Source organism: Drosophila melanogaster, chromosome 2R (assembly GCF_000001215.4).
Source record: "Drosophila melanogaster chromosome 2R".
Classification (NCBI taxonomy): Eukaryota; Metazoa; Arthropoda; class Insecta; order Diptera; family Drosophilidae; genus Drosophila; species Drosophila melanogaster.
Genome location: NT_033778.4, coordinates 8,027,922 through 8,045,092, shown reverse-complemented (window position 1 = coordinate 8,045,092; position 17,171 = coordinate 8,027,922). Strand labels below are relative to the sequence as shown.

General features: G+C 46.6%; 1 protein-coding gene and 1 long non-coding RNA gene across 5 annotated transcripts; one reads left to right on the top strand and one right to left on the bottom strand.

Moving 5' to 3' along the window:
* Nucleotides 1-2,563: 2,563 nt before the first annotated feature.
* On the bottom strand, nt 2,564-13,810 carry Optix. Of its 3 annotated transcripts, none has more exons than NM_001273864.2 (4): nt 12,849-13,810; nt 11,670-11,788; nt 10,553-10,802; nt 2,564-3,900 (listed from the first exon to the last, which is right to left on the bottom strand). In NM_001273864.2, exons 1-4 carry the CDS (start codon nt 13,133-13,135, stop codon nt 3,078-3,080), a joined length of 1,479 nt encoding a protein of 492 aa, NP_001260793.1. In that variant the 5' UTR covers nt 13,136-13,810; the 3' UTR covers nt 2,564-3,077. The 3 variants fall into 3 exon arrangements, with proteins under 3 accessions (NP_001260793.1, NP_524695.2, NP_724640.1); NM_079956.3 differs by having other exon boundaries at nt 12,849-13,500; NM_165584.2 differs by lacking the exons at nt 10,553-10,802; nt 11,670-11,788; nt 12,849-13,810 and adding an exon at nt 3,977-4,109.
* Nucleotides 13,811-15,157: 1,347 nt separating this feature from the next.
* Nucleotides 15,158-16,164, top strand: lncRNA:CR43724 (long non-coding RNA:CR43724). Of its 2 annotated transcripts, none has more exons than NR_073857.2 (2): nt 15,158-15,731; nt 15,786-16,164. It is a non-coding gene; the product is annotated as a long non-coding RNA:CR43724 (long non-coding RNA). The 2 variants fall into 2 exon arrangements; NR_124461.1 differs by having other exon boundaries at nt 15,660-15,731.
* The last annotated feature ends 1,007 nt before the right edge of the window (nt 16,165-17,171 follow it).

The window sequence follows — 17,171 nt, the reverse complement described above, 5'->3', positions numbered from 1 at the left end:
AGTGAATTTGTCCAAATATTTTGTGCACGCACCATGAGTTGGCACTCCACTGTGCGAGTTCTTTGTTCGGGAAGTTGCTGGATGGCAATTGCCAGGCGAGACGACCCATGGAACGTGATGAGGATGGTGCAGGGGGGGTGCTGCGGACAAATTGACAAAAAATAAGGCAGTGAGGGATGGAGGGAGGTGAGAAGGAGGAAGGAGAAAAAGAATTTGGCCAGAGGGTGCATAAACTCAATTTGAAATACGTAAACCTTTGCACCGGGCCTTTTCATTCTGCGGTTAACCTAATTGAGTCGTCTTGTAAAATATGTAAATGCAACCACAACAGTCCGAGGTTGTTTGACTGCTCCGTGGCGTTAGTAATTACGGGCAGCAACCCTCGACGGCCGAAATTTGGCGACAACGCATTAATTTGATAAAACAACAACAGGAGCTTTGGCCAGACACGACAGTCAATCAGTCAATCAGTCAATCAGCCAGCCAGTCAATTAGTCAATCAGACAATCAGTCAATGAGGAGCCACCCCCGTTGGGGCGATGCATTTGGGCTCCTGTAATTGGTAAATGGACCTCGAATGACGCATTCCCGCGCTGGCCAAGTGTAAAATCAATTACTTGGTCGGCCCAGCTAATTGGAGCCATATGGCGTCCGTCTAGCGCCTATCGATTCCGAATTCCGAGTACGCAGGCCAGGCCAGCATGCGGTGCCAAATCCAAAACCAAATCCAAATACCAACTCCAGACGACGCCGAAAATTGGAGGGTTGCAGGAAACAGGGTCAAAAGTGTCACATCATGCATAATGATGACGGTGATGAGGCGACGCGACGCGATGCGAAGCAACTCAACTCAAGTCGACTAGCCTAAAAATAAAACATGAAATGGCCGAAATGGCTGCAGTGAAAATTAACTGACAATGCGGCGTATACTTAATGCGCCCGGTGCCCAGCTACTGATAATTGCGCCTTCAAGTGTTTCTTTCGCTGACTGTCGGACGGCCTGACAACTTGCACATGCTCACAGTCGTGGTCGTGTTCCCTTGTCCCTCTGCCCACCTCTCATCTGGATGCCACCTTGGGCCCCCAGTCTCACCTTGTAATTTGAGCCGAAAATTTGTTGGAAAAAGGAAGCACTTATATCCAACTAGTCAGTCAGTCATCCATCCATCCACGTTTGGCCCATCAATCCGGGCAAGTGAGTCTGTGGCGCTAGCTGGCACCAGATTAGATCGCACACTCAGGCACTGAGAGAAATACATCAGATGCAGCTTAACGAATATTATATAACTTCGCAAAAAAGACAAAGGGATATGAAATCCAAGTCTAGTATAAAGCCATGCATAAACTAAACTAAAACTTGACAAACAAAACAAACACTTGATCATTACAAGAACTTTAGATTTGAATGCTAATTATTTATACTTTTAAACAGCCCTACAAGCTTGTTCTGAACTCCAAGAGACTATTATATATATCAAACTCCTTATAGCCGAATTATGTTTTTTCGACTGCCAAATTTTTCCTTGTGTTGCTGGAACGATTCTATATTCGATAAATGTATATATGTACATCTACATAAAGGCAGTCTGTTCCCAGGGAAGATCGGAAAGACTTTTGAGCCCATAATGACGATGATGTGGTGCATTTGTGTGAGTGACAGTGACGCGTCAGTTTTTCATCTCGCTGCATTTTCGGTGAGAGGTTGTGGATTCGGTTGTGCTGGATGTGAATGTGGATGCATCGTGTGTTTGCCCACAGCATTGGATATTTTCATAAGGCAGCTAAGTAAACCACTCAAGTAGGACATGGCAAGGCCGGACATGTCATCGCTGGCGCCATCCGCCGACGCCATCGGCTCGGTTCTGGGTTCTGTGCTCTCCTCCGTCCTCGGATCTCGGTGCTCAGTTCCCAGTTCAGTTGGGCTGGAGTGAGTGAGAGGCTACCACTGCCACTGGCCCTGCCACTGCCAGCGATCTTGGATGTTGTTCTTTCCCCTCGGACTTGTGGCTGTTTACACAGAAACTGATATTTTATTTCAAAATATCAACAGACATCGGGGAACACAATGGCAACAGCGGGAGCAACATTAGCAGCAGATGAATAGTTGGGAGTATCAGCCCGTGGAAAGGAAATGTTCCTCTCCCCTTGCAGTTTTTCCACTTTCCACCGACTGTTTACCCAGCAGTCTGTGTTTTTTTTTCGAAGAAAAGAAAGTTAGCTATGTAATGTGCAGGACATTCAGACATTTATATTCTTGCTTATTGATTTTTAGGCAGAAGCATATTCTGGTCATAAAAACATTGGTTCAAACGGTATTTAGTAATTTTAGTAATTGATATAAGTAAGCTTTAAATTATTCCCACATTACACTTATGAACGACCAAAAACTAATATATTTGAAATATTCATATTCATTTCGATTTTAATTAGCTGGTAAGGATATTCATAAGGAGCTATTACCATTCATTTGAAAATAATTAATACAGAAATTCATATAAATATAATCATTTTCACTCTGATTCGATTCCCACCTTATATCTCAAAAGAAAGAACGCATTTTTGTATAATGATTCAAATTCTTAACTGTTCATTCGGTTTTATTGCAATCTAATTGTATACGTAAGCTCTATGATTTGCATACTTAAACTCTATTTACAAATACGTACACACACACAAAATTAGAATGAAAACGTCTCGAATTCAATTTCAGTTTTGGGGCCACTGGGACCGCCATCTGTATTAGCTCTAAATCTGTATCTCAGTTTCCATCCGGCTTAAATGGCTATCTTTGAAGAGTGAGTGTGCGACGCTTGCGATTTGCTGCTGCTGGATAACGGTATAGGTATAGGTATAGGTAAAGGTATGGTAATTATGGGCCATGATATAGGAAACAGTTCCGGTTCGAATATTGCTCGAACTCCGCCGCTGGGATGCGCTTAACTACGGGCTAACTTAGAAATACAATTGAAACAATCTGAATAGCTGGGCCTTAGTGCTTCGGAGCTTGTGAGGATTGGGATTTGGGATTTCGGTTTGGGGTTGTTGATTTAGTCTGGGTGGGGTTACAGGTGGACACCTCAGACCCGCTGATATCATGTGATCTCGGGAGCACTGTGCTTCAGCTCCGGCGACGTGGAGAAGGGCCGATGCAGCATCAGTTGGCCACTGTGATGGTAGCCGGTCGTGGTGGGCTCATGGTGTTGGTTGCCACCTCCTCCTCCGACGGATGCTGCCGCCGCCACTGCCGTGGAGTTGAGCTTCTCCGGGGAGTTGATCCTCAGCTTCGGCGGCGGATGCGGTGGTCCATGACCACCTGGAACGCACTCCACACTGTAGGCAGCCGCGTAGGCCGGGTGATGCAGTGGCGGTCCGCCGGATGCGCCGTTCAGTGCCAGCGACTGCGGCAGCTGCGGATGCGGACGCAGGACAATCGGCTGGATGGGAAACTGCTGCGACATCTCCTTCAGGTTGCTGAAGCTCTGCAGGTAACAGCCGGCGCTGAACAGACTGGTGGCCGCGTCCAGCTTGAAGGGTGGCAGACAGCCCGGACCGGTCAGAGGTCCTCCGGGTCCTGCGCCCGCCCCGCCCCCGTAGCCCGGCGGCAGTTGGGGCGGCGTGTGGGTGGGCGAGGCCAGCGGCAGGGGCAGCGAGAGGGGCAGTGGCAGCGATCCGCTCAGATCCCGCGGCTTGTCGTCGTCCACGCTCAAGCTCTCCTCGCGGTCGTTGGCGCCGTTGGAGGTGCTGCCCGGACTATGCTGCAGCTGCAGGCTGCTCGGCACCGGCGAGTGGGTGCCCAGTGAGATGTCCGAGTCGGAGCTGTCCGACGGCGTTGGTGAGGCAGCTCCGTCCGCCCGCCGGCTCCGACAGCCCATTCCCGAGCTGTTCTGGCTATGCTGGATGCTGTAAATAGGCGGAAGCGGAGGGAATATGTTAATAATCTATATAATTTATATAATTTATAAAACTATAGCTTGACCTTATTTATCGAGCTAGCAATGCTCTTGCAATGTGTAAATTCCACATTAAACATTCAGCTAATTGTAAGTATTTGGAAAACGTAAAATAATGTAAATGGAAAGTTTTAAATCTTGTTGCCTTGACTAGTCCAGCAAAGGTATTAAAAGTATATTAATCATTATAGGGTCAGTATTTCAACATTCTCTTGACAGACCTTTTATCTGGCCTGTTAGGGCTATTTTGGAGTGAATTTATAGTGTTTAAATGTTTAACTTTAGCTAAAAGCCGTAGCTGATCGAATAATGCTGATAGAATTTAAGACGTTCCCTAGGCCCTTCCCTACGCCATTCTCTGCGCCAGATGAAGACATCAAGGCATCGGCATCGGGATCGGGATCGGGATCGTCGGCATCGTTAATTAGTTGATGCTGGACAGTTGCAGTGGCCGCGGCTAAACGCCCATTAAGGCGGCCCATTTGTCGTTGCCTCCGGAGCAACGGGGGGCTCGAAGGAGCAGGGGGGAAGCACATAAATCTGACACAACTTTCACACATGCTTAAGATAAATCGTCTGTGGCGAAAACAAAAGGCGCGCCATCTGAACAGAAGATGACTTGATTAGCCGCCATGGATTTAACACCGGCAGCGGGCAGGAGATCCCAACCTGGCCAGCAATGGGCGGAGGAGCATTCTCATATACATCATCATTTGCCATCACGCCATGACTCCTGCAATGTCATAATTATCGGTTAGGATTCGCTCAACTTGCTGCAATTTGTTCCCCTTCTGGCTGCCTTTGGCTGCCCCCGAGATCCTGGAGCGGCTCGTGTTGTGTGATTAATGGTGCTCCAGCGGCATGGGCACCCTGGTTGCGGGAGCAGGGACACCACCAACATCACCACCATCACCACCACCGCGACTCAGTTGGAGCTGCGAAATGTATCTGCGGCTACCTTTCTGGGCCCTTTGTCTCAGAGGGAGCAGTAAATCGTTTAGTTGCCTAATGTGCCAACTTGATGGATCACTCACAGTCCGATGAATTGCTGGCCAAGAGATCGGGACTTCCCGCTGCTGGGATACTTCTCAAAAAAGGGCTTTCCGATTAGAAAGGTTTTATCGGCTCGTTTTTTGTGTTCTCAGCTATTGGATTTGGGTGCTCGTAATTGGAACCTAACTATGGGAACTTGGACATATATGGCTGTGTGTGGTGGGTCTGGGAGGTGAAACTCTAGAAGTAGCTCATGAAAACCTTTAAGGGAGGAGCTTAGAGTCTCCTAACTTTTTACTTCGATTTACCAGAACAAAATGGTGTTTCGATGAGAAAGGTATTTGATTCTCTTTTCCCGAATGTTTCGCTTATATGATATGGTTAATTGAAGTTGTAAGGCAGTGGATTATGATTTTCTACAATAGATGGGTACCAAAGATAAAATTATTAATTGAGCAACGGGATCACTTGATTGTCAGAACCATGTCTTATGAATATAATGTAATCCAAATATAAAATAAAGAATTATATTTATTAAAACGATTCCCATAGGTAAGGTTACTTATGACACATCAATCTGAATTAATAATCTTAAAAGGTTTGGTTATTATACTTCTCAGAAATGGTAATTTGAGCCCGTATTATAGTATTGGGTCGATGAGATGAAATCTTAAGCCAAAGCCCACGATGCTGGAATCCTTGCGAGAGCTTCTGGTAGCCAGATTTTTGGCACGGGCGACTCAAGGCCATTTTCACGCACGAATGGAGCGACTGGAGTTGCTGGAACTTGGCACGCTCGGCTTGAGCCGAGAAACCGAAAACTTGGATGCACGAATATGATATACATTTTCCACACAATTGACTAGCCAGCGAGAGGTTTACGGCGAATGTGAAGCCAAGGGACAGGGACAAGGGCAAGGACAAGGGCAAAGGCAAAGGGTTGAGTGAAATCGGATACCCTGTGGCACCTAACCTAACCGAAGTGACACGTATGTAATTACCCGCCTGAACATGGCCAGTCGGAGGAGCTGGCTGTGCGGAGTAACCCGAGATGCATTGAAATGCTCCTTAATCGGCTCATGTCAGAAGATGGGGATTCCGATTCGACTCGATTCAATTCGATTCGAGTCGAGTCGAACTTAAACCCATTCAGGCTGCAAAGAATGCCAGCGGAGTAACACGATCCGCTAGGCCAACAAAAGATGCCCGGTATTAAAGATGTGGCTTAAGGACCGAAAAGCAGCTAGAATGGAATAGGTGGGGAAATCAATGAACCTGTAGGTAACACAGAGTCAATAGCGCGACAAAATCAGACGGAAAATTGCAGCGCTCTGCTCGAGTATTTTTCTAATAATTGTGTCAATTCAAATTGAATGCCGTAAATTGTGTAAATATTTGGACAGGCGCGAGCAGTTAGCAGTTGGCAATAAGAGCAGTCTGTAGTCCCAAGGGTTCCTAAATGCAATCAACATTTATTTTATATTTATTCCCCTTCTCTCGCCACGGAGATCTGTTGACAAACGGGATTTAAATTTGCTCGCATTTGAATATTTCACTTCCAACCCTTGGAGCGGAGTGCCCTGTTCCGCCGCCTGTCCGCTTATTTGTCGAGCCTCTTTCACTTGTCAAGTGAACAAAGGCCACATCCGGTGATGCTGCCTGCCCAACCATCCAGCCATCCAACCAGCCAGCCATCCAATCATCCAGCCATCCTATCCTATCCTATCCAACTGGCTAGCCGTCGATGAAGAGTCATCCGCCTGCCGATGATGATGACTCGAAGCTGACTTCTTATTAATTTCTTTAATACACTTTCTATGCGGCATTGAAGTGTCCGACATTGAAGCTTCGCTTCCATTCAGCTCATTCTGGCAGTTCAGATACGAATACACAGAGAGAAATCAAATTTGCTTTGGTTAATGGTTTTCAAAATATTTGTATCGATAACCATTTAAGTTGAGCATAAGACTGCTGAGCATATGACTACTTTGTTGCTATGATGTATCATAAATGGCCCAAGTTCTTCTTTGTGTAACTTCTGGGTAACTTCAGCTTCTGCTCCCATTGGAGAGCTGATTGTATATTTTTCTCACAAGCCACCGAAAACGGTAGTTGGTGTTGTGCAAACAGCGTCGAGTGGTCCGAGTTCAGCTCCCTCCGATCGCATGGAGCTGGGCATGGGCATGGATGGTATGGGTACTTATGGCTCTCGAGAGCCCTGTCCGAGCGCTCGGACAAGTGGGCCCTCCGATTCGGATATTGACAATGGTTGGGGTTGGAGATGGAGTTGGGGATGGGGATGGGAAAATCAGCTTCTGCATCTTCCTTTCTTCATTAGAATTCGAGAGAGGCTGGGAATCGATGGACGAAAACCTCTTCAAGTTTGGTCCCTGTACATCGTACGATATGTGCTGTCCCCAAGTGCGTGTTTGTTGATTTGATTGATAATTGACATTTACAACATATTTGCTGGGTGCTCAACTTTATTACACTTAGCCCGCAACCCGAATAATGTTGGCTGAACGATTCGATTTCGTGTTCTGGACAAATCGCTCGCTCAACGACGCCCACTGTGCTCCTAATTTGGCCAGCGCTTCTGGGCTCGAGATGCTTGGATGGATGGATGGATGGATGGATGACTGGTTGCATGTGGGCGAATCTCATCTTATATCCATCTCCAGTGGCTGTCCACGAGCCACGCATTTCGCTCGCCGGGTAATTCACGCAATAAAACCATCGGCGCGAGGCGGATTCGGTGGATTGAATGGATTCACTTTATTCACTTGATTCGGGGGCTCCGTTTGGCCAAGAGTTTCGCCGTATCGCTGTCGTGCATCGTCGAGTGGCAATTGTAATTGATCAAAATCAAGTCTCGAGCCGGGGTTTGGGCTTAATGAATTTGCACAATATGTTAGAAGCTTCTCGTTTTGTTTTCTCCAATGATTTGTGAAATCTTCTGTGACTCAGCCATTAATGGGCGCATCGAATCTTCTTAATCCATTCAACTAGCAATGACAGTATCATTAACATTAACATTCGAAATTGATGTTTTACAACTTAGGATGTGTTATTAAAGCATTTGTACTATGATTTTAGTAAGGAAAGTATCAATAGTACGATCTGGGTAGATGTTTTCATGTATGTAATGTACATACATATGTATTATAATCGAAAAAATTCTAGAATTCTTCTCAAACAAAGTCAGTTATAACTGAATCAATATCCAGTTTTAGTAATGCCAGATAAATTACGTTCCCATCCGCTCTTCAATGGGCATTGCACGCCTCGAGGGTTCCGCTGAATCAGACAAATGGTGATGACTGGGGCATCTGTGAGGTACGGCAGGCCATTCAGATGCCTGCCCAGAATTCCTGTATAATGCGCGGCAATCTTGATTTTGAATATCTTGCAACTGCAACTGCGACTGCACTGCACTCCACTTGCAATGGCCACTTGGTGGTTGGAGGCATCAGAGCATGACAAGTCAGCAGCGCCAAGTTTCCGCCGTAACGACTCAAGTCGAGTTGAGTCGATCAATCTCCGATGTCTTAATTACTCAATTCGGGAGCGGGAAACGCGCCGAGCCGCTGCCTTTCTCCGCGGAGCCTTTCTAATAGAGTGGATTGCATTGGAGCTGTGCATTTGATTGATTTACCATCTCGTCCGGAGCAGCAAACAGCCGTTTGACATCGCGGCTCCTTCTGCCTTCACGATCTCGTTTCCCAGCTCCAGCTGCCATATCCATGCCCTTACTCGGAGCACTTCTGTTCTGGCCAAGAGTTGGCAGCTTTAAGGCAGCTTTCTTTAACCAAAGATACTAATACTTTATGTATCTTATTAAAGGTAGCAGATACTTTGTAAGGAGGATCAAGGGATTCAGTTCATTAAGTTCTCTTCACTTATTCCATTGGAATTAGAGCTCTTAATGAATAATGATTTAAATGATTGTGAATAGTGCCATCTCACTTATAACCTAGCCATCTTTAACCAACTAGTTGTTTTTGGGTGAAAAGTATCTGGGCAAGGGTGTGCAAAGATTCGGTTAGGAAACTCATCTTGCTGCTCGCGATTCCGACTTCTCCGCCTGTCGCATTCGGTTCGCACAAGTGCAGTAGCAAAAATGTTAACAATTTTTCAGCGCACAATGCTTGAACAGTCAGCGCCTGGTGGTTTGGGTCGGGTTGTCGGTTAGAATGGGTCTGGAACCCCCTCTCCGCTGCCCACGGAGGCCGCGTTGAGGACGCCCCTGTCTGCCGCCTGGCGCTGTCGAAGTCTTGTCTGGCCGTCGCATATGAACGGCTTTTAATTTCATATTTTTTATATGGCCATACTTGGTGTTTCGTATCGCCAGTGCGCCTTTTTGTCTCATCTCTGGGGCTTTTGCTGTGCCGCCGCTGCTTAATAACACGATGACTACACGAAACCGCGGAGCCAAAAACTCGAACCTCAAATTCGAGTTGGGATCCGCGGATCTGGGGATCTGGGGATCTGGGGATCGGGGATCGGCGGATCTGCGGATAGAGTGCGGATGGAGTTGTAATGGCCGCGTATCCGTGGCTGCTGCCGCTTTACAAGCGAAATAATCGCCATCATTTTAACTAATGACCCGCTCGCATCTGGTTTTTATTCGTATTTGTATACTACTTATTTTATTTTGTTTGGCGGCGATGCCATACGCTTGGCGCTTTGTGCAGATTCATTCAATTTGAGACGAGACCGCTGCCGAAGCTGCTCCTAACTTAATAAACACGGCTCTTTGGATGGGATCTCGGAGCTCTCGGCTCTGGGATGTGTTGGTGTGTTGCTGTGGGGCTGCCAGGTTTCCGAGGAATGCCAAATGTTGTCTCGATTTCTTTTACTTTTCCTTTTTCCTCTTTGCTCTTTTTGTGAGCAGGTAGAACTTGAAATATTTGCGCATCTGCAGGAGCAGCCAAACACTTGAGTGGACTACGATTTCGACTCCAGATCTGCGACTCCAGTCCAGTCCAGTGCAGCTCCGACTCCGAATCCGGATTTCTTGCAGTGTCATTCCACTTAACTTGCCTTCTTTCACTTCGAGCGGATCTTCTTCATTTCAACTTCGCGCGAATTGGTCGAGTTTTAACTTCTCCTGCCCATTTTCGCAAGCGGTTGCACCTTTCCAGCTGAAGCATGAGCTGCATTTACACTGTCATCATCGTCATGAACCATCGCTATCATGATCGTCATCTCTGTTCGTTGTCTCCTTCACCATTACGTCCAGGCCAAGATCCATACCCATACCAATACTCATACCCATAACCAAGCCCAAACCCATCGTCATCGTCGGCGGTCAGTTTAATGTGGCCAAAAAGCGACGACCGCAACAAACAGCAGAAATCGAGAACGCTTCACTGGGTGCCGCCACCGCTGCCGCAGATCGGCACGGATCAATGAAATGGAAACGCTCCTGTGCGACCCCCCCACGGCATCCAACTCGTCCACCTCACCCACTGCACCCACTCTCCGGAGGATGATATCCGCTTACCCGGCCCCGATCGGGTTACCAGCCCATCCAGGGCCCAGACCCCAGACCCGTCTAACTCCCAACTCCAATGGCTAATTGAAGCGGTCCATGGTCGATAACTTACCGATTCTTGGCCGCAGCAGCCCGATCCCGCTGGCGGCGGTTCTTGAACCAGTTGCCCACTTGCGTGGGATTCAGGCCGGTGGCCTTGGCCAGCTCCCGCTTCTTGGTGGGATTCGGGTAGGGATCCTGTAGGTACCATTCGCGCAGTAGGCTCCGCGTGCGCTCCTTGAAGCAGTGCGTCTTCTGCTCGCCATCCCAGATCGTCGGCGGCAGGGGGAACTTCTTTCGCACCCGATACTTGTCCACGGGGCCTGCAAGTTTCAATTGCAATTGGATTAATTAAAATAATTTTAATTTTTGTCTAATTTTACAGTAGTTTTGTTTGAACAAATGCTGGCAATAGCTTTCTGAAATTTTCATTAGGGAGTTTGAAACTCCTCGCTCTAAAAACAATTGTCTTGATTGCTACAATTCATTAGAGATTTTTTTACATCAACTATTTGTGTACTGATTATTCGATTTCATTCAAGTTTTTTCTAAAAGGATCGTTTTAAACAGCGAGTTTAAAGTGTGTCTATTATATATTCAAAAACAATTGTATTGCTTTATTTGTTACTTGGATTGTAAATATCATCGTAAAATATCAAAGAAATATTACAAGTAACAATTATGAAAAATATTTGTAAAACTGGTTTGAACATCTTAAAGTAAAATATACGAGCGTAAATTTCTGAATATGTTATTACATAATCATTACATAATTAAGCACTGAAAAACTGGTCTATACCCAATACATACAGTTAGAGAATTAGCTAAATATCAAAAATTGTTCAAACACTTTGAATCGATGTTCAGTGACGACTTTTTAAGTATCGAATTTAAAGTAAGCTCTGTTTTAGTCATTTAACTGAGTCAATAATACAATTAGAATTATAAATAATCTGTTAATCCTTCTTATTACTATGATCGGATTTTCTAAAACACGTTTAGTATTTATTCGACCGCTTTTCAATGCATTTGAAATAACAAATATGTGTAATCAATATGCTTAATGAAAACATTTCGTGGTGTTATAGTAAAACTTAAACTTGTATTTCTACGTTTGTGTTTGAAATTCCCTCATATTTTTTTCAGCATTTTATCACGACATCTATCTTGGAAGTGAATGCCTTACTCACCCAGTGATCGACCGCGCAGCTTCTCGGCCTCAATGTAGTGGGCCTCCAGCCACATGGCCTGCAGTTTGCCGTAGGACGCCTTAGTAAACTTATGATTCTCTATTATTGCATAAAGTTCCCTGAAAAGAGGTGGTCCAGTGTGAGTGTTAGTATCCGGAGTTGAGCTTAAAGTTAATGCGCTGAATTTGCCATCACGATTTCAACCCCATCAACCACCCCTGGGTCCTTTGGACTTTTGGGACACTTGGGACTTCCCGCTGCGAAAGCCATCCCCGCCTCCGAGTTTCTACACCCCTCGACACTCGACGCTCGACAGGCGTCCATATGTATTTTGAAACAATTTCATAAGCATTTATTGTCGTCACTGGTGCTGACAGCTCGGTTGAGTACGTCAAATGGTTTTAATTGGAAGTCGTTTATTTACCAAGTCAAAGCAATCAAATCACTTGCATAGCATCGCCAGATCCGTAAGAGTATATGCACGAACAGGCCATATATGTACTGTATCTGGACATTGATTGATTATACTCGAATTACACGGCCGTGTGCTCGAGCTGCAGTCAGATGAGATGCAAAACCTGATGCAACCGTTTATAGTTGTGATTGCCTGAGCCGATCGGATAATTGTCGATATCGATTGCCAGGGGACCTGTTTTGCCCACTTCGAGACGCGGCAAATGGCCGATTCGTCTAGGCGAAGATCACAAGGCTAAGTCTATCTCGGAGATACCATGGGTAAGCTAATCTTTCGTCATCGTTTGCGAGGGCCTATTGCAAAATTCACCATTCGAGCGAATTGTTTCCGGTTGTCTTAGAAGCCCCCGTGAAATGTGAGAACTTAGAATGTCGTGGCGACGGAAGCCGAAACCCCGATCCTGGCGTGGAACCTATTGTTCGGTCGGTGTTTTATTAATCAAGCCTGCTCCACTTGGCTTTGGGCAGCAGCGAGTTCTTTAATTAGTAAATTAATGCCATTGTTTATTAATTTAGCGGCTCATTGTGCCCTCATTAAGCTGTCGCTGTGCAAAACTATCGGATGTCGGTTGTCGGGGTTAATCAGGACAGGAGGCTGGGACTCTGGCTGACTGGTTTTCTGTTTTTTTTTTTGGTTTTTGGTTTTCTGATCTTCCCAGAGAGTGTCATTCAAGCAGGGGGCTTTTGTGTGTGGCGGATTCCTACCTGAAGTTGCCCACATGGTAGGCGACCACTGCGCGGGCACGGAGCACCGCCTCGCAGTTGAGGATCTCGTGCATGTTGGGCAGGGCCACCGGCAGGCTCCAGAGGAAGCGGGCCAACCGCTCGATGTCGCCGGAGTCCTCGAGCGTCTTGCAAACGATCTCCACCTGGGCGGCGGAGAAGGCCAGCGTTGGAACGGCCAGGATGGGGCTGGGTGCTATAATCTGGTGGTGCGTGGGCGAGAAGCTCTCTGAGGGCGGCTGTTTGCCCTCCGTCGGTCCAACGGCCATTTTATTCGTTGAATCCACTGTGAACAAATTGGCATACTATTCTCCACCGGAACGAAGCAATCTTGCTGGGCACTACACTGGTTTAGTCACTAATTCAATTCCTTGGCTGTTATTCGTTTTTTTTTTTTTTTTTTTTGATGTGTTCACTAGCACTTGGGTGGCTTGATCCGACTCGATTCAGTCCGCCTCGATAAGGTTTTACTGATTGGTTTGGGGTTAGCACTTTGCACGCGCGATCGAGGGCATCTGGCCGTCTGGATGTGTGAGGTGGCCACCGGTTCGACTGGCGTACGAATCCAAATGATTGCCAATGAGCCAGCTCATGAATGCGATACCCGTGCCCGGACCACGAACGGAGCGCAACTGCTGCTCCACATCGAGGCGATAAAGGGGGCCTTTGGCAATGGATATAACCGATGCGGTTCGGTGTGGTGCGATACGATCCAGCGAGCGAGAGAGCGACCAACCAAACGGCCAACCGAGCGCGCAAAAAATACGTCAAATAATGGTCTTGTAACTGAGCTGCCCACTAGGCGACGGGAACGGCACAGAAGCTATACACGCTATAGAGGCTATAGAAGCTATGGCAATGGAGCTCAATCGGCAGAGGCAGCAGCAGCGGCAGTAGCGGCAGTAGCAGCACAACAATGACGCGCCACAGATACAGATACTCTGGCTGGCGGCTCGGCTCAGCTCTCCGGCTGCCACTGCTACTGCTTGCCAGCTGCAGACACGGATACAGATAAAGATACAGCTACAGATACAGATACAGCTGCGGACACAGATACGGGCCGAGATATGGAAACAGAAACGAGTTGGCACCAATACCAGGCCACAACCAGTTTGCCGCACACACAGATAAAGATACGCGAACAGATGCGGATACGGATACTACGACGCACCACCATACCATAGGCACCACTACCACGGGGTGGGCGTGGTCGTCACTGCTCGTTGACGTACGTACGTCTCGCTCTGGCACACGGCCATGCAATGGCGCCACTCTCGACAGCTGTCTCCTTTTCTCCTTTATGCGGTGGTGGCATCGCCTTCATGGGTCTCGTTTAAATGAATCGTACATAAGAGTCGCACGTACACTGGTGCACAGCAACTAATACTGTTGCAGTTCCAGTTCCAGGATAACAACGGCTCGTTGAATAGGGGTTACGAACGTTGTGGCGGCAGTAGTAGGGCTGGGTAACGCCACCGAGGGGGTGAGCTGCAGGCACGGCAGCTCAGATATTGATAAAGAAATCAAATAAAACAACCCGGCAGAACGCAGCAGCCGGGCAGCCGAGCACAGCCGCACAGTGGGGCGAGATCAGCTGGATTATGTTTATATGCCGTGGAAAATTCGAGGGTCTTTATTTACTAAAGATATTCTGTCAAGTCATTGATCACAAGCACGATACAAGTTGGAAGAAAGAATTGCCAGAGTCAAGATCGCACGGTTATATGAATGTTTTTCAATATATCAAGTTGTTTATACACACGCACTTCAGTAAATGCTTATTTTGGCCTTGTAGATTTTCATAAACCGTAACATTTATAGGTCATGTTGTTAAAAACGCTTTCTTTTGTATCTGTATATTTCTTATAAACCTAATTCGCTTATTTGTTAACAACATAACTTAAGAGAGGTAGCACATACGAAAAAAAAGTTACAAATTAACTGATCTAACTTAGTCGAAACTTGGATCCGCTTTTCATTGATTTCGCATCACGGTAAGTGAAGCATATTGTATAAGTGTAGCAAAATGTTTGACACCATGTGGTCTGGCAACCTCTGCCGCCGCTCCTTCCTCTGCCCTTCTCTTCCCATGCCATTTCCCCCTTTCTGAAGCCCCTACTCTCGCTCACTGTAAGCCATATCCTTGTGCCAGGACGAACCTCCAGCCCTCTCATCCGCCATTTATATGCACATATATATGACCAAGGAGAAAATCACGTTTTCATTTTGGCAAAGGGAACTTTTGATTATGCCCGTCGAATGGGGCAAAATATTCACGAGCAAAAGTTTTTATTGTGGCGCTGTCAGTAGTGTTGGTTGTCGGGTCTTGGTGCTTCATCATGCTCCGTGTTTGACAGGATCCGGAAATAGCCAGGAGGAGGAGGGGATGGCTTGGAGGTGGGCGGTGTTCGGCGCGGACAGGGCACACGCTAATGTATCGTTCGCGCTTTTGTCCGGAGTGTTAACAGATTAGTTGTTTACATGCCACAAGTAAATGAGTTTTCCAAAAGTGTAGCCGCGGGCTTCAAACGTACCGCCACCCCGTGAGACAGCCCACCACCCCCCGGCCACCCTAACCAATACAACCAATGTAAAATCTCATGCACACATACTTACACACATACACATACATATATGCATGTACATCGTGAAAACACAAGCACACGAACATCGCCATTGCTACCTCGCTCTCGCTCTACCTCTTGTCTCTTTCCCTCCCCAACCCAATCCCCTACCAAACTAACCCCCTCCCCCCTCTCAACCAACCTTGTTAAATCTGAACGATGACTTTTTGAGTAGTTGGTTGAACATTTTGGACAATTGCATTACGTGAACGACAAACGCTGCGCGTATGGATGTGAATGGGTAAGTGACGTCGGCCACACAGATATATACATACATACTGAGATACGGATACAGATACAGGTTCGCACCAAGATACAGCCTGGCAGATGCTGGATGATAGCGCACGCTCCGCTACAGCTCCAGCACCAGCTCCCACATGGCCACATTATGTGCTGCCACGGCCGATGTCCTCTGAATACGCTCATTATAGTATCGATCACCTTTCATGCGCCACAATTGAGGATGGAGTAAGAGATACAATCGCATCATGGCCAAGCCGCTGCAGATACATGCTGAAATGCAAATGTAATACCGAAAGGGCCGCGGGGCACACATTTTGAGCAGCGATATAAGTTCAAAACATGGGAGTAGAAAAATTACAGCTGTTAAGGACGTAAAAGGAATATATAGGAATATAGGTAGATATTTTAAAGATATGTATTTTAAAGCCACTTTCGAAAGACCATGAAACTGAAAACGAAATTAACATAACTTTGTTGTAAATTATTAGAAAATCATGTTTGAGCTCATCTTAAATAAAATCAGAAATATTACGTAATAACTCTCAAAATAGAAATGAAAGGAATTTATTCCTTATGACTACATTTGAGATAGGTAAGGGAATATTCAAATGAAGGACTGCATTTCGATGTTTTATGAACGGCCAATAAACATTTGAGTGATTTTCGAAAGGGAGAACGTCGAGTAGCTCATGTTTCCGGGGATCAATCAGTTGAACAAACATCTTCGAATCGGCGTGCCCCAGCTATTCTCTTCTTCTTTCTTCTGAAGGCCAGAAAGCAATTGCAATCCCATTTGAATTGCCTAACGAAGCGCGGATTTTCGTTCATTTGGGGGTTCACTTGGAGCACGCCGTATAATGTCATATTGTTGACAATTTCGCTTGCGGTGCTAATCAAAATATCCAACTTCGGGAGGATGAGCAACTTCCCCGTGGTGAGTGACTGAGTGAGTGAGTGAGTGGCTCCGGCTAACTGTGTCACTGGCGCAATCAAATCACACGCCCAGTGGTCCATTAAATGACAAAATTTGCGCACCAAGGCGCCAGGAGAGCCGTTGAAAGAGCGAGCGGTGGTGTAATTAGGCCAAATACGCATACCGTTAGGGCCGCTCGAATTCGCTTTGCGAAAACAATTAAAAGGCAATTAAATACCATTTCTGATGCGCGCTTGGCCAGGCTTTAAAGGCTTTCCACTCGCCACACACAAAAGGCAACCGCAAACAACAAAGGGACCACCGCACACGGCTGCCTCTCCAATGGGGAGCCCGCGGCCAGAAAGAAAATCTCTATTATTGCAGTCTAGTGTGCTCCCTGCCACCCACAAATGTATGTATGAATATATGTATGTTGGAGTTACGACGGGAATTGCCATCCGGCCGAAAATATAATCTAAATGTACCATGTACTCGCCTTTTTAGTTTCGGGTTTTCCACCCTCGG

Excerpts from the sequence above, each read along its gene's own strand:
- Optix (NM_079956.3), bottom strand. The coding sequence starts at position 13,135 with ATGGCCGTTGGACCGACGGAGGGCAAACAGCCGCCCTCAGAGAGCTTC. Across the intron at positions 10,803-11,669 it reads GCTGCGCGGTCGATCACTGG|GCCCCGTGGACAAGTATCGG; the intron begins GTGAGTAAGGCA and ends TGAAACTTGCAG. Across the intron at positions 3,901-10,552 it reads GCTGCTGCGGCCAAGAATCG|CATCCAGCATAGCCAGAACA; the intron begins GTAAGTTATCGA and ends GCCTATTTACAG.